Genomic DNA, 21,862 nt, shown 5'->3' on the forward strand with positions numbered 1-21,862 from the left:
CCACACTTAATTATTACTCTTATCAAACACTCAGAGCTTGTAATTCATCCTGTAAGATTGAAAACTCCTCTCCAGAAACAGAGATCAGAGACAGTGTCTCTGGGGGCTCTGTCCAGGGGGGTTCCTGACCCCTGCCAGGGTCCCAGACCTGCCAGGGCAGCCAGAGGGAAGCCCTGGATTCCCACATGCAAGAACAACCAGGAGGCCCTCTCTGAGATAAGGACATGGAGTGTGGGGCTGTGCAGAGAGTGGCACCAATGCTGGGCACAGCTGGACACCTCATTCGAGCCGACGCAGTTGGCAGCCTCCAGCTGAACACACAGGCAGGGCTGTGGGTCCGAAACACTCTGTGCAACTGGTGTGATGCTTCAAGGGACAAGTCCTAATCTAGGAACAATGGGTCTGGTCGCATTCCCGGCCAGGCGAATTCCAGCCTCCAGTGAGGATGTGACACCCGGCACGCGGCGCTCGCTGACACGGAAACCCGGCCCGCTGGCGAGGCACTGCCCGTGCAACCACAGCTCCCCAGGAGCAGCCCTGCACAGCCACACGCTGCAGCCGCTGGGGTCACTGCTGATTGCCTCCCAAACTTGTTGAAATCCACACTGTGGTGGCGGCTGGGTGAAGAGTAGGGATTCGAGCTCCAGAAATGTCTGTGAGCAGACAGCGACAAGGCACGTTGGTGGAACCAAGAGGAAGTGTCCACTGCTGGGAAAACCTCCCTGCTCCAGACTGTGACAACTGATGTAGCGTGGGAACACACAGAATCCAACCTTACAAACACAAAAACCAGAACAAAACAAGATGTCCTGGCATTGCTGATCCTACTCTCCAAACCAGGATAAGCAGCTGAAGAGGAGCCCATCTGCCCCTGCATCGGCCGCCAGAAGAAGCCCCAGTTTCCACAGCCTGTTAAAGTCAACCCATTTTTCTAAAGGAAACATTAACCACAGTGGGATATCAAGATACAAGACTGCTTTTAATTACATATACAAAAGAGCCCGTAACACTCCAGCTTTCCACAAGGGCAGCTTGCTGAGAAAAGCAACTCTGATCAAAGCAGGAAAATCTAAATCGGGTGAGCTTAGTGAGAAACTGAATAAATTGTCCCCAGGTTTTTATGCACAAGATTCATGAACTTCCAGCCAGAATGTGTTTTAGTTGTGGCATTATCTTTCCTTCTGATTTAGCGCCTGCTGAACATAGAGAGGGATTTGTCCCTCTCTGTTCTGCACTCATGGGGCCACACCACAAGTCCTGTGTCCAGTTCTGGGTTCCTCACATCAAGAAGTACCTTGAGGGGCTGGAGCATGTCCAGGGAAGGGAACAGAGCTGAGAAGGGGCTGGAGCCCAGGAGTGGCTGAGGGAGCTGGGAAGGGGCTCAGCCTGGAGAAAAGGAGACTCAGGGGGGACCTTGTGGCTCTGCACAACTCCTGACAGAAGGGGACAGCCAGGGGGATCAGTCTCTGCTCCCAGGCTGAGCCAGGGCAGGCTCAGGATGGACATCAGGATGAATGTCCTCATGGCAAGGGTGGTCAAGCATAGGAATGGGCAGCCCAGGCAAGTGATAGAGTCTCCATCCCTGGAGGTCAAGAAATGACCGGACATGGCACTCAGTGCTCTGCTCTGGTTGAAAAAGCGATGACTGGTCAAAGGTCTTCTTCTGGAAAAGGTATCTTCATCTGAGAAGTCTTCTCCAGCCTGACAGTCATGAAAGTCCTCAGAAAAATCTTCAGGCCTGCCTGTGGCACAGGGTCACCCCCACACTCAGAGGTGAGTGCAGCAACAAGGCTTTTTCTGCCTAGCATGAAGACTTCAAGGCTCCCGGCGAGCTGCACAAACCTTACCTTACAAACAGGATCCCCACAGTGTGAAGGTGCCCAAGGGTCCTGCAGCTCCCTTGGCTGATCAGGGCTTTCAGCACAGGACACAGGCTGGGTCCTGGGCACACCCCCTGGAGGCACAGCCCCAGCCAGAGGCACCCAAGGGCTCATTTACAAACACGCTCTTCCCAGAGCTCCTGCTCCAATCCCTGGCATTATCTTCTGTGGACAAGTTTCCTCTGCTAGATTCTGTCTGCTCTGAATATATATATAAAGAACTCTTTGAAGTCAAAATATTCTTAGCAATTAGATCTTCTCTACTTCTTTTTGCCTTCCTAATTATCCTTTTAACTGCCTTCTGCTTATTTTAATAGATCTTCCTATCCTCCTCCTTACCAGACTGTTTATACTTTTTAAAAGCCTACTGCTTACTGCTCCTAATACTGTTTACATCTTCACTCAGCCACCTCAGCTCAGTTGCTGCTTTTTTTGCCTGATTTCAGAGTCAACCAGGGGAAATTTCCTCTCTGATGTCTGTAGCAGTTTGTAAATATCTCCCATTTTGTCTACAAGAGGTTTTCTACAATAGGTTCCCTTTTCAATAACAGGTTTCCTCTTAGGAGAGGGAATGGAGTCTCCTCTAGACCACAAGTGCTTCCATTAAAATCCATATTCTTCTATATTGCTCTAAGCACTCTTCTCTCTCTGCTCAGCCCATTGCTTTTGCATTAGGAATATAAAGCAGACTGTTTAATGACTGAGTCCCATGTGTTCCCTAACTACCTTATTCATTATAATTTCCTGCCTCAAAAAGTAAACAAATATCCTTTTGTGCTCAATGTTACAGGAGATTACATATTAATTTCTTTAGTTATATCTCTTCTAGGGGGGAGAAAGCCACCTGGAAGTACTTTGACTTCATGCAGGAGCTTGCACCAGGGTGTGAGTGAGGGTTTGGAGCATCCTGTAGGGTTTGGAAGTGAGAATAATTTAGGGTCCATTTGCTGGAACCTAGAAAGTAAATTAAAGGGAAGCTGACTCAATGTTTCCTCTGTTCCTTACAATCCTTCCCCAACCATCTGCTTTCAGACACTTGGAAACAGGACACCAAAACAGAGGCAGAAAGTGGGATCTTTTGTGAGGCCACAGAATGGCCATTCTTTACACCATAGCACAGCTCTGCCCTGGCTCAATGCTCCAAACCCTGAAGCACTTATTCCACAGAGAGAGAACAAACAGCAGCACCCAGCATGCTGCACCCACAGCTCCCCTTGGCAGTTTGTTCTAATAGCCAATCTGCCCTGCTGCTCAAAATTTCCACCTCCTACTTTTAGAAATGTTTTTTGCGTCTTCATTTTGTCATCCCAGTGTTTGGATCCCACTTCCAGGTATTGTTTCTTGCTATGCACTTTGCTAAAACCAAGCGCTCTGCTACCTGCTTTTTTAACTTTCTGCTTTTTAAACCCATGGAGAACTGGCTCCATGAAGATAAAAATCAATGAGTGAGGTTTTTTTTGGCGGAGAGTTTCCCAAAATACAATGCATGTCCCCAGATGTTTAAGAACAAACACTAATGAGTATTTTCTTTGACGCCTCAAACTGCTTCACTCCACTCGCACATTCTGTGTCTTCTCCAACTTTTCAACATCTCTGAAGGAAATGAGGGAACTGAAATGGGGATAATTTATTAAAGCACAGGCAAGAGAAGAGCTGTTCACACACGGCTCCCTTGCTGAGCACGACCAGACTCAGTGGCACTGCTCACCCTGCAGCGTTTGTCCCCTTCCCACCCAAAGCCTGCTTTGGCACTTCCACTCCTCTCTGGTCTCCCCACACCAAAAGCACATACAGCCCATCCCTCCAGCTGCCCAGTCCCAAGATCCAAATCAAAGTTCACTTGATGGAGAAGACTCCATGACCCAAATCCCTGTGGGCAGCTGCAGTCCCTCCTTCCTCACCACCACCACTGTCAATGCCCGTGCTCATGCCAGGCCCTCTTTGCAGCCTGCTTCATACAGCTTTTTGGGGAATGACACAAAATCAACCGTTTTGCCAGCTCAGGACACAATCCCTCCCTCCCTTCTGATGGAGAACAAATCCAGCCTGACATTCCCACCGACTCCTCCCCACCCTGGCCAGGCCAAGGCAGCACAACAGCAGCACCACCAAATCCTCTGCAATATTCTCACTTTACCCAAATCCTACAGGAGGAAAGACAGACAGCAGCCCGAGGGGCAGACCTGGCAGGAGTGCCCAGGGAACTCACTCAAGGAGCAGCTGGAAACCCCTGCCCTGCTCAGCCCCTGGCATCCCCTGTGCACAGGGGCTGAGAGTGGATCATTCCTCCTCCTTACAAATAGGGAACAGCAATATTTATTAAACATGTCTAGTTTTTCTGCTTTATTATGCATTTTACCTCTCCTCAGCCGTGATAAGTCTACACAAACCATTATTAGAATTTCTTTTGTTCCTAATACAAATACTTTCTTACTCTTCCTTGCACTGACAGTCACAGATTTTTTTCCCTTGTGTTTTTAACTTCCTTTATCCATTTTCTGCACTTGATAACTTCTAACTCAAAAATAACTGTCATCTCTTCCTCTTAATATTCCTTTTTTTCCCTTTTACTCTGTTTTAATTCTCACTAGCACAGTGCTGCCCTGCTTACAGGAGCTCAGGCTGCAAGGGAGGGATGGAAGGCAGGAGAAGGGGGCTCAGGGTCCTGCTCTACACCAGCTGCAGCCCACATGGAGACCAATTTTAAGCCCAGACTATGGCTCTCACTTCATGGCAGAGACCACACTTTGCTAAAAATGCCTGCAAATGGCGCAAAGGACAGCACAGCCTCAAAAAGTGACACTCAGGACCTTTTTGTGAAATCCCACCAGGCCCCACCTGTAACCAGGCTGCAAGGTGGGAGATGAGGAGGGTTTGAGCCAAGGGAGCCCCTCTGAGTAAGCCAGACACCGTCAGAACCGAAGTGAAAACAGATGCCAGCATATAAAACCTATTTAAACTAAAGCCTGAGAAAATCAAAGTTACAGGAACAACCAGTGTAAGTGAAGCATTTTCTATTGATGAGGTCATAAATGTATCCCTGAAGAGCTTCATAAAATTTCAGGTAGGAGACAAAAGACTCAAGGCATTGCAATCCATATCCAAATTACATGGGAATGATGGAGCTGTGTTGACAGAGAGGCAAAGTGCAGCCCAATAAATGAAACATTATTATGACAGGAGGTAGCAGAGAACCCTGATGAACTGGGAGCCCATCCCAGAAAAGCACAGCACAGAGGGATGCTCAAAATGCCAAGGAACACGAGAGAGGCTGCAGGTCTCTGCCAAGGCAGGAAACACAATTTCAGTCAGAGGAGAATTCAGATAATCCCATAGAGACCTGCAAATGTGAAAGGCAGTTTGGTGCAGAAATGGTGCAGAAGGTCCCACACACAGGACTTCTGTCCCCACACTGTGTCCCCAGACACGGCACATCAGGGAATCCCAGAATAGTTTGGGGTGGGAGGGACCTCAAAGCCCACCCAGTGCCACCCCTGCCATGGCAGGGACACCTCCCACTGTCCCAGGCTGCTCCCAGCCCTGTCCAGCCTGGCCTTGGGCACTGCCAGGGATCCAGGGGCAGCCACAGCTGCTCTGGGCACCTGTGCCAGGGACTCCCACCCTCCCAGGGAACAATTCCCAATTCCCAATATCCCGTCCATCCCTGCCCTCTGGCACTGGGAGCCATTCCCTGTGTCCTGTCCAGCCCTTGTAAAGAATCTCTCTCGTGTTTCCTGCAGGCTCCCTGGAAGGCCACAGCGAGGTCACCCAAAATCCTTCTCTTTTCCAGCCTGAACAATCCCAATTCTCTCAGCTTCTCCTCACAGGAGGAACCATTCTATAATTCTATAAACAGGGAAATTTGTTAAGAGTTTTAATGTAGCAGCTAAAAGGCCTTGCGGGTGAGGTGGAAAACTTGGAGATGATTATCACCTATGAAAGGGGATTTGTTAAACAAAAATCATAGTTTAACAGCAGAATGGAAAGGGCTATTAGAAATAAAAAGACACCCTCAGAAAGAAATCCAAATTAGGAGAATATAAACTCAAGGAAGCTACACGTTAAGCCATAAAAAAGTCAATCCAGAAAAAGATTTTGGGAAACAGGTCACTGAAGGAAAAAAAAATTAATACTCAAACACACAAGCACCAGAAATCTGCCAGATTCTGGTATAAATCAAGCACTGAAGAAAGATAAAACCACAGGACAAAAATTCAAGTTCCTTGCTCATTTGTGACAGAGCCTGGCACTTCCCTTCCTGGACTCTTCCTTCATGAGGAATGAGCACAGCATCCGCCTCAAACTGTGGGGTCACCAGGAAAAGCTTTAGACCTGCCTAGCAAAATTAACAGCAAAAAACTAAAAATCTCCAGAGACCAACAGCATGCACCCAAAAATGTGAAAGGCATTAAGCTATCAAAATCACCCAGCACCCCCAAAATCACGGCTGTCCACCTACGAACCAGCGAGCACTGAATGTGACCCCACTGTTTCAAAAGAGCTCCAAGGAACTGCAGAACTTCATTTTTGTGACAGAAAAAAATACCATAAAGAGTAATTAAAAACAACAGAACAATTAAAAGCCAGTGCTGCCATGGATTAGAAAGGAACACCAGGAGCACCCTGGTGCCTGCAGCCGTAAGTCACTGGGCTCTCACACTGCTGGCAGCGGCAGGCAGGACAGGGCCTGGCACACCCAGACTTCCAAAGGCTTCCAAAAGAGTTTGCTCTGCAAAAGCTCTTGTGGCACTTTCACATGCACAGGATGAAGTAAGAAGTCACCTCATTGATTAACCACTGATTAAGAGGGGGAAAATAAAGGGCAGGAAAGGTTCATTATCACAGTGGGGTCCCGCAGCCATCTGCTCGAGCGCCAGGCGGGTTTGGGGAGGGAGCAGAGCAGGGAAGGCAGCCCCTGCACCCACCGAGGTGCCTAAATCAGCCATCAGCACCCACCAAGGCAAGGCAGGAGGCTCAGGGGCACCTCTGCAGCAGCTGAGGGCCTCTGATGGAACCAGCGACCCATCATGGGCATGGGGACAGAAATGTGCCCGTGCATAAAGCTTCACCCACAGCCCCTGGTGATCCACCTACAGAGAGACTGCAAACAAAACCAGGGAGCAGACGAGGGCAAGAAGGGTGAGCCAGCCAGGCAAACTCCTGTGCCATGGACTGGGTGGCCAGAACAGTCCCAAAGAGCACCTCGGGGAAAACGGGATACCAGGATGGCTCGGCTTTGCTTCCCAAAGCACAAAGCTAAACCCTAAAAATAAATCCCACAAGCAAGTGAAAGCAAATATTTTTCAGTTCCCTATTTGCCTAAATAAATTGCAGATGCTGCAATTATCCAAATGATTGCCTTGGTGGTGGGTAATGCCAGGCTACAGAAAATCCACATCCCAAGGGGCTGCAGCACATCCTGGGACAAGATCTGAGGAGCCTCCAAAGTGGGCACAGCACTGAGGTGAGAAAGAAACACCTGAACCAGTGGAAAATACAGCTCTGATAGTAAATCATGTGTCCCATAGCTGGAGCTACAAAGGACATGAGTATGGGACAGCTGGCAAGGCTGCAGGCTCACAAGGAAACCCCAAAACCAGCCTGTATCAGCATTTTCTTCTTCTAATTTATGGAGTTGGTCACCCCACAACATCTGGTGATGGAGAACTGGGAATGAAGCTGCTGATGGCCTTTGAAAAGCTTCCCCTGTAATGGAGAGGGCACAGAAACACCCAGAGAGGGCAGGAGACACCAAGGAGCTCAACCTGGGAGAGCAGAGAGCTCCTGCAAAGAGACAGAGCTGAGAGTAAAATCCCCTCTGCCTTGAAACAGAGAGATGGGGAAGCACAGCAGTGCAGAAAAGTCAAAGGAAAATACAGGAGGAGAGACTTGTAGAGGTGTCCAAGGGGGAAAAATGGTTATGATCCAACATCTCACCTTGCCCATGCAGAATTATCAACAGATCTTGCACAGAAATTAGGAATAAAGGCAGTACATTTGCCGAGCCCTCAGCTCTTCCCCCAGTGCTGGGCCACCTTTGACACCCCTAAACAATCTCCAGGAAGAAAGAACAGTTCCAAATTCTTTGAGTTTACAGCCTGAAGCTTGGAAAAATGTAACAAAAATAACTGGACAGAAAGTTGAAAACTTACGATATCCCAAAAAGAAAAAAAAGTTTTTGCAGTTTGCTTCTGAAAAATTTCCTACTGCTTTTTTGGGTTTGTGGGATCATTAAAATAGCTGAGCTGGGAACGTCATGACTTGGTTGGTTTGGCTAATAAAGAGTACCTTCTGGGCTGGAACAGTGGGGATGTTTATGGGGAAAAAAAGGCTTTTTGTGAAGAAAATGGAGTCAACTATTGATATGCAAAATAGACCAAATTATTATTTATATAAGAAACTATTCTAACGTGATCAAACTTTAAATATTAAAAAAAAACCAACCCAACACTTTGGCAGAAAACGAACTAAAAGTAGTATTCCTGGTGCCAGAATATTGCTAAATGAGAGGTTGTAATAATGGATTTGTGCTTCTTGTGTGAGGGCCCTCCTGCCATAGAGACAGCTCAGGTAGAGGGAATGGGGTGTTTTGGAAACAACATTGGCCAAACACTTGAAAATTCCATAAATCATGAGGAGACAGATAATTTTTTTTTTTTGCTATTTTTGGGTGGGAGGAAGGAAGAGACTTGAAAAATGTAAATATTCAAATGCAATTTTTCCCCCCAGAATGCTATTTTGCTCATGATATTCTCCTAACAAAACAAACTCCTCCTGTCCTGCAGAGGCAAAGGGACAGGCTGGAGCCTAGGAATTAGGGAATGTTTCACTGACTTCAGTCAAAGCTGCTTGTAGGGAAATTTAACCACAAGCCTAAATCCCCACAGGACTCGTCCCTAAGTGAATTCCAAAGCAGAACAAAAATTAGAGATTGAAGATTAAAAATAAAAAAAAAAATTTAAAAACCCCAAACCACATCTCCTATGAGGAAAAGTCAAGACAGAAATGGAAAATTCCTTGCTGGCAAGGATGCTAATTGCATACCTTGTGCTAGGAGCTGAATATCATAAATTTCTACATATATATTTAATTAGGTTAATTTGCAAACCGTAGACATATGTCTGCTTAAAGCAGACAGGAACATTTCATTTTATACATTTTAAATCTCACATAATGAACTCCAATCACAAGCAGTGTTTATGCTGCAGGAGGATGGCCAAGGAGCTCCCTGTCAAAGGAGGGAAGCACAAACATTTCCCACTCACACAAACAAACAGCCACAACGTGGGACTTATCTCCTCCACCTTATCAGCAACCAAAAGCAAACCCAGCACTCTCAGCAAATCTACTTTCTGGCAACTAAACCAAATCAGATTACATAGGAAAAAAGGAAAAAAAGAAAAGAAAAAACAAACAAACAAACAAAAAAAAAAAAAAAACACCAAAAATTTAAATACATGTAAGATTTCAGGAAAAGGGACCTCGATTTTGATGTTTTTTCTCATTTACGCAGAGCACTGCTATTCCCTCCATGTGGGGATCATGGAGAATATCCAGAGCTGGAAAAAATCCACAGGGATCATCCAATCCAGCCCCTGTCCCTGCCCAGACCCCCAAAATCCCACCCTGTCCATCCCTGGCAGCGCTGGCCAAAGGCTCCTGGAGCTCTGGCAGCCTCGGGGCCGTGCCCATTCCCTGGGCAGTGCCAGCACCTCTGGGGTGCTGTTCTCCAATAAATGTTCCAGGGGACTCTCCCACATCCCTCTGGCATCTGCCAGCAGTCCCAGGAGCTGCAGTGCAGCAGGGCTCCCAGAGCCCAGGGGACAGATGTGGATCTCTGCTCTATCTCCACCTGAACGCTCTCTCTGGATAAATTTTCATTTTGTATTTCTCGCCCAGTGCCCGACCCGGCTCCAGGCACAGCGGGTCCCCTGCCAGGCTGTGTCCCTGGCATGTCCTAACAAACCCCATGGAGCAGAAATGCCACTTCAACTGCTGTTATCACCAACCAGCCAAATTTAAAGGCCTCTAAAATAAAGGCACATAAGAAGGTAAAAGTATGCCTCCCTTGGAGTTATATGCAGTAACCCCAGTAGTATTAACCATAAACAGAGAGATGCCCTGAAGCCAAGTCAAAACACACCCCAGGGCAACCTTCCTGGTGGTCATTCATTAATTCCTTCCCTGGTGAAGTCCAGCTCCAGCCCTGCCAGGGCCACCAAAGGCCAGATTCCAGCCTGGTGTCACTGCCACTGCCCCTCAGCATCTTCAACAGCAACCCCTGACTGCAAAGAGAAATCCCAGTGATTCCCAAGGGGATTTTCATATCCCCCTGCCACCAGCCTGATCCAAATACAGCTGTCCCTCCCCACAGAGGTTTCCAAAATGTATGCACAAATTCAAAAAGTATTTTATTCCCAGCCAATAATTACCCTGCCTTCTTACAACTCTCTTCCCAGCCTCAAAATCACAAATATCTCATAAACACCAGTGAAAGCTCATGATTTGCAGCCCACAGTGTAAGGCACATCAGACCTCAAGTGACAGATTTACACCCAGAAAAGCAAGAGCTATTCTTGGGTTTCGAGCCAGAGCCCTACTGGGGCTGCCTGCACGCTGTTCTCTGGGATGCTCCCAGCTCAGCCTCCAAGCTACATCCACCAGCCTGCACACTTAACACAAGAAATTGTACAAATCTGCTGGAAATGGGTTTCATTCATTCATTCATTCTCTCCTATGTAACCAAGTAAATAGAATAGTAGTAAAAAAAAAATATCTCACCAAAATACAGACAACTTGATTTCAAGTGTGCACCCCAAAGGCTCTGCAGCACCCCATGCCCTGCCCTGCTCCCAGTGGGGCCAGCCCACGTCGCTCCAGGTTTTCCTCCAGGCTCCCCTCCTGGCTCTCCCACACCAGCAGAGCTGCTGGCTTTGGTTGCAGTTCTGAAAACTGAGGTTTAATATTTCTAAAAATAGGCCTAAAGCAATTAAATACTTGCACTAAAATTGTTCTCAACATACTGGAAGCAGTAAATGACGGCCCTTCAATGCAAGCACACCCAACTTCTGAAAACTGACTTCTGCTGCTATTTTCAGGCAGGAAAGGATACCTACACCCACGCAGAGCAAAAAATTAACTTCCATAAAATTACTGCTGCCTGTGTGCATCTAGTAAAACAAAAATCACAACAAATATTAAATCCTGAAGAGCCTGGAGACACAGTGGTGCCATCGGGACACCAGCACTGGCACGTGAGCACATTTGGCCCATCCAGCCTGGCTCAGCTCACTGCCAGTGGGAGGGTCTGACATACCTGGCTGCTCTCACTTCTGTCAGTTGCTGAGATATCAAACCTTGTGTGATAACATCCCTGATTTCTAAGTCAGGGCAGAAAACACCACGGAGCTCCTGTGTTCCTGGCCCACGCACAGTATGGACCCAAGAGCCCTCCCAGCATCCCAGACCCACCCGAGAACCTCACTGCATCCAGGAGTGTCCCAGGCACATCCAAATGCACAAACACAGCACAGGTATTGATCCTTCAAACACCTATGGCAGGCACCAGCAGCTGCTCTCTGCTCCACACTCTGACATTCATGTTTCCCTTTGTCAGCCCCTTATCAGTACAGGCAAATTCTCAAGTCTCTACTTCTCCACTTCCAGCCTTATTTTCCACATTACACCAACCAAATATAGACATGAAACAAGCAGGAGTGTTGGGAATCACAAGGAAAGCAAGGAAAGCCTTGCCTATATAATTAAATCTTTGCAGGTACAGTGCAGCAGCAAAACCTTTCTAAGCACACACTGGAGTGCCTTGAAAATATAGGTGAGGGAAATAAAGGGAGGGACTCCCAAGGAAAGCTGCTCTAACAGAGGAACTGGTGCGGTGACACTGCTTCCACCACCAAAAAGGACAAGGCTTGGCCACCCTCAGCCCTTCCCATGGGGACAGCCCCATGCCAGGCTGACCCAGGGCTCTGCAGTTTCACCCCAGAAGAGCCACATGGCCTCCAGCTTCCCCAGAGGCAGCACAGCTCCATCAACCACAGGTCCCATCACTGGCAGGGTGGAACTCTGCCTTGGCCTCGGACAAGTGTCACCTGGGCACTGCCACACCCAGGGAGGCACAGGCACGGGGTCCAGCTGGTCTGACTCCATCAAGGGCAGGCAGAACATGCCCTGTGCCCCCCACCCTGCCCCTGCTCCCCAGGCTGCCCCAGGCAGCATCCCAGCTGGAGCAAGAGCTGCTAAAGTGTTGGCACAAGCCCCCACAGCCCGGTCAGTGAACCAGAGCTAACTGCCACTGAACTGCCAAAAAACTGGAAAACACACAGCACAAGAACTCTGCTCCATGGGAACAGAGGAGGTTTAGTTAAGGGATGGATTCTAGATTACCTGTGTCATTGCCACGCTGCTCATGCCCTCCGTGCTGCATCCTCACCCAAATGCACCACGTGGATTACAAAGCTTCTCTGCACTTTCAGTGAGCACAGGGGAGAATTTTCTTTATTTAATCTCTTTTTTCTGCCACTGCTCACTTTGGGAGAATCCAAAAAGTGAAACCCAAGTAACTCAGAGAGCCACCATGCAGCTTGCCCAGCACTTCCCTGTGCGTTTACACTCTCAGTAGTGCTGGAGTACAAACCCCACATTTCAGGAGATGACCTGTGTCCATCATTCAGGCTCTGACACGCATGTTCCCGCACGAGCAAAGCAATTTCAGTGTAGAAAGAAACTCACTGAGCCCAGCCCAAAGGATGACCAACACTGACACTGAGCATCATGCCCCACCAGCAGCAGTGAGAGCCCTTAGCAGGAGACAGCAGAAAAGGTCCAGGGATGAGTGGATCCAAGGGACTCAAGGTCTGAATGCCAAAGCTCACCAAGGGACCACTGTGACTGTCACTTGAAACACCAAGGAGCGTGAGCAGGGCAGCTTTGATATCTTCAGCACATCTTGGGAAGAGACCTTCTCTGCAAAGAGAGCGTCTGCTCAGCCTTTGTGCAGCAATGCCTCCCACATCCCACGGGTCACCTGAAGAGCCACAGCCACATCGCAGCTTCCCCAGGGCCAGGCAGGGCCAGCAGGCACCAAACCCTCAAACCCTGCTCCATCCAGAGCCCTCCACACGGCTGCAGCCATGGGGCTTGGGGACAAACAGCTGCTGCTACCATCAACTCAACCTTCTGCTTATTATTTTTGATTATTAAATGTTGAATCCTCTTGGTTATGTTCCCAAGCGAAAAGCTCTATACATGTGGCGTATATTATATGTTATATATTATGTATTACAGACTCATGTTTTTCCACTCCCTCTCTGTTACAAATTTACCCTACTCCTACTGTCACCAGAGCTAACCAAGGTCACCAGGAGCTGCTCCTACACAGGGCACCTTCCCCACACAGCAGGAGCCACTGCCTTCCCCAGTCTCTTTTCCTGGTGCCATGGTTTGAAAATCCAGCTCTCACATGATGAGGCAGAGCCACTGTGACAAGCTGCACCAGAGCCCTGTGCCCCTCATGAAAGGCACATTGCAAATGGTTATTTTTCATATACTATCCATGGTAAACAGCAGCATTCATTTCTATTCCCTTGCTCCAGACAAATCAATGATTGTTAATGCAAAGTCAACACGTCCAGATGTAGTTTGCATACTAGTTAACCACTAAATTGGCATCACATAGTACAAAATAATCAAGAGACATTCAAGGAACCAAACAAAAGCAAAAAGGAGGCAGATGACTAGCAATTAATCCATAAAAGACCTTTAAAAATTAGAAACTTCTTCCCCAGAGAACACGATATGGCCAAATGGAATCCGTAAATGTGAAATTCCAAATATGCACAATGCTGGATGCACAGAAATGTAGAAATTGCAAGAAATAAATATCTCCTGGGGCCATTTCCCCACGTCCCTTACCAAGAACAGGCACAGCCTCCATTGGCAGCCCCTGCCCAGGCTCTTCCCCTCATCCCATCAAGTACATGATGCACAAATAGTGCCTGATCTGGCAAACCTCTGACTAAACTCACATTTTGGGGTGGCTCCCCACAACGGAAGGACCACCCTTGTATGTTTTACAGCTCCCAGCACACAAATAACCACCTGCAGGGATCCAAGCCTGGGCTGGAGCAAGCACAGAGCCCAGGGGAGCAGCTGCAGGGAATGGGGGATGAAGCAAGCCCTTGGGATGTGCCACACTGCCTGCACACCCTTATCCCACAGCACCCTGGGCTGGCTGGCACCCTCCCCTGTGCCACGCCTGAAATCTGAGCCATGCTCAAGCTGGGGATGCTCTAGGAGAGGACACCAGTGGCTCCATGGGCAGTGCCTGGGACCCAACATTGCCAGCATGGCCCGAAGGATCTGTGGTGTGGGTGCTGTGCCATGGGGGCTGTGCCATGGGGGCTGTGCCATGGGGCTGTGCCATGGGGCTGTGCCATGGGGACTGTGCCACGGGGACTGTGCCATGGACACCACATCCAGGAGCAGCATCCAGGACCTCGTACCGAGTCCTGCCATGCCATGGTGGGAAGGTGGAAATCCTTGAACAGGCACAGCATCCAAAGAATTATTGATCCACAGAGCTGGAAGGGACCCACCAGGATCACCCAGCCCAGCCCTGTCCCTGCCCAGACCCCCCAAAATCCTACCCTGGGCATCCCTGGCAGCGCTGGCCAAAGGCTCCTGGAGCTCTGGCAGCCTCGGGGCTGTGCCCATTCCCTGGGGAGCCTGGGCAGTGCCAGCACCTCTGGGGGAAGAACCTTTCCTGCTCTCCAGCCTGAGCTGCCCTGGCACAGTGGGCACAAATCCTGACTCTGTATCAGCATGACCCTTAGAGCAGGTTTCAACCCTCTCCCCTGCAAAATAAAATTAAAATTAAATTAATCTAATTTTTAGAATACTAATTCCACTCTAATTTCACTCCTGCACTTGCATAATTGCAAACTTGACTGTGCATCACCGGGGCCATGTGACTGCACCCGTGAACTGAACTATTCCCGGCGTTGCATTATGGCAGTGAAATATATTTAAATTATCCTGGAGTCATGCAATAACCTCCCAAGGTTTTATATGGCATTTGTATAAATATTATCTACTACTTTAATAATATTATGTCTGTTTTCATTCTGGGATGAAAATATGTCACTGAAAATGAGGTCCTGGAAATTTTTCTTTTTTAAAAAATACATTTCAGTTATGTCACAAGAAATCTGTTGGTATCACTCAGCTTAGCTCCCTCCCTCCCCTTCCCCTTCTATGCTGCCAACAGCAATTTTGAAAAGGATAAAATATTGATCAACTTTCCAGAAGAAAAGAAAAAAAGGGGGGAAAAAATCCCCCTGAAGGCAGACTGCAATGAAAAATGATGAAATCTTTTCCAGGCAGGAGCAGGTTTGTGCTGGAAGGACAGGCAGAAAGGTGAGATTCAGCCCCATTGCAGCCCCAGCAGCGGGAGCTGGTGCTGGAAAGCTGCAGCTCCCCGGGGAGTTAACCATGGGAAAGGTTCAGTTCCCACAGCAACCCGTGCAGGGAGGGCACGCAGAGCACCCCCAGCAGCACCAGCATCCCCAGCACTGCTGAAAACACCTCCAGCCCGGGCCTCCCCAGCTTCAACCCCTCTGCTACAGCAGAAACTCAAAAGGCATCACTGCCACAGTTGGCACTGGGACCCCAGAACTGAGGCTTGGTCATTAGCTCTAATTAAAACGCAGCACCCATCAGTGCATCCCCCGCCAAATCCCAAATCCTCAGGGATGCTCCCTACATCTCCGGGTGTGTGGCAGGGCAAGGGAAAAGCAGCATCAAAAGGTATGATTCACACGAGAAAAAAATGTATGAAATCTTAAAAAAAAATTAAAAAAATTAAAGCAACACAGTTTCTTGGGGTACAATCACATCGTAGTAAAAGTTCTGGGGTGCAGCTCAAAGAAGGGAATTCTTGGAGGGTAAGAACATGGAAAAGCCACCACACTACAGCTTCCTGGATGAAACCATGAATAAAATATTCTCCGGGATTGTTTAATCCAATTTGGAGCATTGTGTATAATTTTTACCCAGATGTGCCACCCGGCTCTAACTGCACCACTGCCGGGCTGGCACCGGCCTCCCGCTCCATTATTTGCTAAAAAAAGGGATTCAGGAAGAGGGTGGGTCCCCTTCGGGGGGGGGGGGGCTGGGGGCAAATAAATGCAAAAATAAAAATATGGAGTTGACATTTCAGAGTATTTCTTCCTCCACCCAAGAGTTATCCTGCTTTGCAAATTTTTCCATTTCCCCCCCCCCCCCGAAAAACTCAAAACATTAAACAAATAAAGGGGAGAAAAGTGAAAACAGCCCCCAAACCCTGAATTCACCAGTCACTCCTTTCTGATTTCCAGCAAATATCAAATTACATGGAACAGAAAATCAAAAAAAAAAAAAAAATCAAAACAAAAAAAATTCAGGGGATTGAGATTCAAAATTAAAAATTCATTCTGGCTTGAAATTTAATTTTATTTTGTGCAGAACCTAGATTTCAGCATTTTCTGGTAGATGCCCAGCAGCACCAGAAACTCACTTTGGAGTTTAAAATTTAAAAATGCTTTTTTCCAAAAAGAAAAAAAAAAAAAAAAAATCCAAACTGCTGCAGCTGTGGAGCCAGCCATCTTGCTATTTTGTCCCCATTTTAGAGAGGATACTGTGTCAAGGTTGGTAAAACTCAATGTTGACCTAATCTTTCTCTTCCTCTCCCTCCCCCACTTTTGGGTGGAAAGGCCATGTAGCTCTCCTAGACTGCTTTTTCTTGAAACAATGCATGTTTCAGTGCTCTTTTGTTATTTATTTTTAAAAAGATCAATACCAAGACCCCAGTATTCAAGGGCAACCCTACAATAATAAACCAGTGTGTGCACAGTCCAGAACTCACAGGCACTCTGTAACAGCAAAATAATAGGGATAGGACTATTTAAAACAAACAAACAAAACAATTAAGAAAAACCCCACCAAAAATAATAATGAAAAAAAAAAATTTCAATTCAAACTCTAGCAAGGCTTTAACAGTCAAGGAGAAAGAGGATTTTGAAATTGTGAAAAATATCATGGCTGAGCCCTTTAAAGGCACTTCAGTTTGAAAAAAACTGAAAATCACAAAATCTGCAATTATTTTTTCACAATATCGTTAATTATGCATATTCATAATATCATGGCGGACCTTATAATAAACCTGTGTAAATATTAGATTTATGTGAGCCATAGGACATAGAGTTATTACAGTGTGTTTAAAAAAAGAAGGGAGAAAAAACCCTAAACACCATAGTATGGAAATTTTCTTCTCTACAAAAGAAGTAGGAAATTAAATGCTGGAAACTGTTTTAATTATGCCAGGAGAAACCATCCAAAAAGCCAAGAAATTCTAAAATAAAACTGACATTCGACTCTTAATTTTGCTTGTCCTCGTGTTTTCTTGGACTGTGTTTAGAATCTCATTGTTTAACAGCAGTTTTGCATGAAATTCAAAATCACAAAAAAAAAAAAAAAAAAAAAAATTTGGGTGTGTCCACAGCAAATTTTCTGGGTTCTTCATTTTCCTGCAAAACTCCTCATTTCAAACAAAATAACTTTAAGCACTGCAGCAAAAAGGAAAAAAAAATAAACCCTGAGTTTTGGCAGAGCTTGCTGCACAAGTTCAAAATTACAATGAAGCACAATTCCTAATTGCTCCGGAACAGCAATTCTCCCACTTTCCCAAACTAATCCCTCCCTGCAGCTCACCCGGGGGGGCCCACCAAAAACTTGACTCACTTTCCTTTCCCAGCACTCTGCTGCTCCCAGGCTCCGTTTTTCTCCAGAAAATGGGGGTGGAAGGGAGAAAAACCTGAATTCATTCAAATTCCTGTTTAATTTTCATTTCCATGAGCCGGGCTTTGGCTCCAAAGGGACACACACGAAATTTGTGGGGCGCTGCGGAAGCTGCCGGAGGAACCCCGACATGGGGGATCCGGCCCCAACTTTCTGGGGAAAAAAAAATTAAAAATAGCAAAATATTTCCTTTTTTTTTTTTTTTTCAATTTTAATTTTTTTTTTTTTTTTTTTTTTACGAAATAGTCTCCTCTAGGTGGCGTCGTTTTAATGGAAAAAAAAATGGGGGAGAAGGAAAAAAAAAAAAAAAAAAAACGTTCCGGAGGAAAAATTAAGAGAAGAAGCGGAAAAAAAAAATAAAAAGGGAAAAAAAAAAAAAAAGAAAGAAGGAAAAGAAAATTAAAAAGGCCGGAGAAGGAGCGCGGGGCGCGGAGCGCGGCGGGCCGGACCGGGCCGGGCCGGGGAGCGGGGCCGGGCCGGGCCGAGGGGCGGCTCGTCCCCGACATGGCTGCTGAGCTGCGCTTTGTTTTCCGCCCGGTCCGAGCGGCCGCGGGCTCCGGCACCGCGGGGTCCGAGGAGCCGCCGCCGGCGCTGCCCCCGCGCACTGCGCCAAAGCGCCGCCGGGGCTCCGCGACGGGGCGGCTGCGGCTGCCGCCCTCCCTCCTTCCCTTCCCTTCCCTTCCGTTCCCTTCCTCCCCGCTCCCTCCGCCTCCCCCCGGGGACACGCCGCCCGGCCGCCGCGTACCTGCGCTGCCGCCGCCGCCGCCGCCGGAGCGGAGCCGTCCGGCTGGTTCATGGGGCTGGGGCGGGAGCAGGCGAGCCCCGCGCCGCCGCGGCCTGCGATCCGCCCGCCGCGCACAAAGCCGCCGCCGCCGCCGCTGCCTCCTTTCCGCCCTCCCAGGAGCGGCGAGTGGGGGCGATGCCCCCGCTGCGCGGGTGGGCGGCTCGCCGGGCTGCTGCAGCCCCCCTTCCCCCCGGGGCATGGGCCGGGGCGGCCGCCGCGGGCACGGGCGCTGCCGCTAGCGGCGCGGCGCGCAGGGCTGGGCGGGCGCCTCCCGCTGCCGAGCCCGCGCCGCCGCCATCACGAGCCGCTCTGGGGGCAGCTCCAGCCGCAGCGCTGCTCGCAGCCGGCGGCGCCGGGAGAAAGGGGCTGAGTCTGGCCCGGCGCGGGAGCCCCGCCGCCCGCCCGGCCGGCCCCGCGCTGCCCTCCGCCCCCGCGCCGGGCACCGCGCAGCCCGGCCCGGCCCGGCCCGGCCGCCGCCCGGCGGGCGCGGGGCCGCTCGGCGCCGTGGGGCCGCTCCGCGCGGCTGCGCCCCCCGGGAGGTGTCCCGCGGTGTGTGAGTGTGTGAGTGTGAGTGTGTGTGTGTGGGTGGGTGTGTGTGTGTGTGTGTGTGTGTGTGCGTGCCGGGCTGCGGACCCCGGCCCGGCGCGGGGAGCGTCCCCGGGCGGCGCGGTGCCCCCGGCCCGGGCAGGGGCGAGACCCGGCGGGTGGGAGCTGCGGGAGTGCCCGGGGCCCGCACGGCTTCCCCAGGCCTCGAACGCCTCGTACACCTCACTGAGCACGTGGGGAAGGGGTTAGGGACTAAGCAGCATCCCGGGGGACACGGGGTGAGACGGGACAGATGGCCCGACAGAAGGGACACAAGGGAGCTGGGCCAGGGCAGCTCAGGCTGGAGAGCAGGAAAGGTTCTTCCCCCAGAGGTGCTGGCACTGCCCAGGCTGCCCAGGGAATGGGCACGGCCCCGAGGCTGCCAGAGCTCCAGGAGCCTTTGGCCAGCGCTGCCAGGGATGCCCAGGGTGCGGTTGGTGGGGGTCTGGGCAGGGACAGGCCAGGGACTCGATGATCCTTGTTGGTTTTTTCCATCTCAGGAAAGTCTGTGATTCCATGATTGTCCAAATGGCTTGGGCAGTGTCACCCCTGCTTCCTCTCCCCCAACACTTTCTTTCCCCCCCTCAGCACACCCAGGGCTGAAATCACCCCCTGCCATTGTAGCCTCGAAGCTCTCAGCTCTTGGTCCCCCATGTTTGAGTTGTTTTGCCACAACACCAAACAGAGAAAAGCCTTTCTCTACCATCACACAAAACTCATCCCGGACACCCTGTCCCTCCACCGAGAGCTTTTCCTCACCGCATGCTCACAACACTCATCACTGGTCAGCAAACTTTGTTAATTTCCTCCAAAAAGAAAGAGGAAAAAATCAGTGCTTTTTTTTTCCCCTGGAAAACACACAGCATTAACTATAAACATAATTACATCTCATACATACCTGATGTTTTCTTCCTTGTGAAGCAATGCCAAAAATAGTTCTTAATATTATTAATAAAATAATCTGAACTTATGAATTTTCCTTCCTGCCCCAGCCCATGAAATCGTCTTTCCCAAGAGCTCCACAAAACTAAAGATTTGTAGAAAGCCAAATGCTGATTTTGCTCTTGTTGCCCAGCCTAAAGATAACTTCAAAGATATTGCAAAACACAGATTTATTTTTCTTAATATCTTTTATGCAGATTTCATTCCAAATCACTGTACGGTCAGATAACGTAATTACAGAGCTAAATAAAAACAAAGGGGCAGGGGAATTGGTGGAGACATTGGGCAAGGGAAGATGTTTTCCGAATGAGCTTAGAAGGGATGTGGGAAGTCAAGAAGCAGAAACCACTCACGAGGTTTCATCCCCAGCGCCGGCATGAAGCACAGCCAGAAGGAATCCCCTGTGGAGCAGACTAAAGCAAAATTTGGTGTTTAACAAATGTTTGAGGAGGGTTTGGGGGAATATGCCATTTTGACACAGAGTTTGCAGGATGAGGAGAAGCTTGGAGATACCCTCAACGTCCCTTTGTCATTGGAAAGCTGCTCGCTGACCTCCAAAAGCCAAAGCCTGGAGGTAAAGGATGCCTGGCCCGCTGTGTCCCTGGTGGCTGAGGGCACATTTCAAGCCATCCCTGGGTGCTTTGAAGCATCTTCAGCACTGGAGAACTCATCACAGCTCATGGTGACTCGGCCAACCGTTTGTCACCTTCTGGCTTTGAGCCTGACCCTGTTTTGCTTCCGTTTGATCTATTTGTACCATGGAAAAGCCTCCTGCCTCCCATGTCCACGAACCGTGTGGATAAAGCATACCTTCACCTCTTTTGAGGACCCTCTTCCTTCTGGAAGGACAATGTTTGAGCTCTCCAAGCTTCCTCAGCCCAAACCTCCAATTTCTTCTGTTCATGGAGACAGAATAGATGCAGAAAAGGAGTGGCAACTGTAAAACTCACAGAGACCCCAACCAGATCTTCCCTGTCATGCATCTTTTTGCAATGGCTTTGCAGTCTACTTTGTCTACCCAGCAAACAGAAATGTCGCTCTGGGTGGAGGGGTTGGGGGTCCACAGGGGAGAGTTCCCAGTTCTGGGTCAGATCGCAGAGTTCAAAGCCTCCCTCCTGAGGGATTTGGCTGCTGGTTGGTCCTGGCTTTGTGAAACCTGCCCTTAGAATCCTTCTGTGCTCCTGCTGCCAATTTCGTGCCTTTTACACACAACAAACACAATTACTGGTGACCCTCCTGCCTGAGGGACAGCCCCTTCTCCTCCCATGGGGTGGGGTCTAATGCAGAAGTCCTACAAGCCAAGACATCCTTGATTAGGAAATTTCTATGCATTAGGTCTGGGAAATTCCAAGCATGTTTTATTCCTGGCAGAGTGAGATACCCATCAGGTCACTCAGGCTGAAGTCTCTTCTGATGAGGTGACCTATTTGGGACAGATGTTTGTCCCTATTTGGGACAGACATTTTAGCTGTGCCAGTCTTGCCACTCCAATAGCGTCCAATGGGCTCTTCTGTCCTGACTGGCACCAAATTTTGGCTTTGTCTCTCAAAACTTCCTCATGGTCAGTGACCAAAGCCTGAAAACCCACATCATTCTTTTGAAGTGCCCTCAGACCTTGCATGTGGAGCAGCGACTGACAAGCCCATTGCAGCCGGGAGCCCTTCACACCATGTTTCAGAACATGTTTTCCAATAAAGGTTAATCACTTTTCTTACTCTAGTTTCTGGTGTCTGCAGGCAGAGAGGACAGTGGTGCTTACACCTCTGTGGGATTCCCAGCCTGAAAAGGTTGAATTCCTCCTGGGACATCAGCATCTGCACAG

General features: G+C 49.0%; 1 protein-coding gene across 15 annotated transcripts in view; it reads right to left on the reverse strand.

Annotated features, from left to right (window-relative positions):
- The window catches only part of ZNF618 (zinc finger protein 618), a 151,155-nt gene extending 132,178 nt beyond the window's left edge, over positions 1-18,977 (reverse strand). For 10 of the 15 annotated variants that reach the window (XM_030286947.4, XM_041719795.2, XM_030286946.4 and 7 more), the window contains exon 1: positions 18,475-18,975. In XM_030286947.4, coding sequence (XP_030142807.3) covers positions 18,475-18,525 — 51 coding nt within the window. In that variant the 5' untranslated portion in view covers positions 18,526-18,975. Of the gene's footprint in view, positions 1-17,672 lie in introns of all 15 variants that reach the window. The other 5 variants (XM_072936767.1, XM_030286948.4, XM_072936770.1 and 2 more) reach the window with 3 other exon arrangements.
- Between the last annotated feature and the right edge of the window lie 2,885 nt (positions 18,978-21,862).

Source organism: Taeniopygia guttata, chromosome 17 (assembly GCF_048771995.1).
Source record: "Taeniopygia guttata chromosome 17, bTaeGut7.mat, whole genome shotgun sequence".
NCBI lineage: Eukaryota > Metazoa > Chordata > Aves > Passeriformes > Estrildidae > Taeniopygia > Taeniopygia guttata.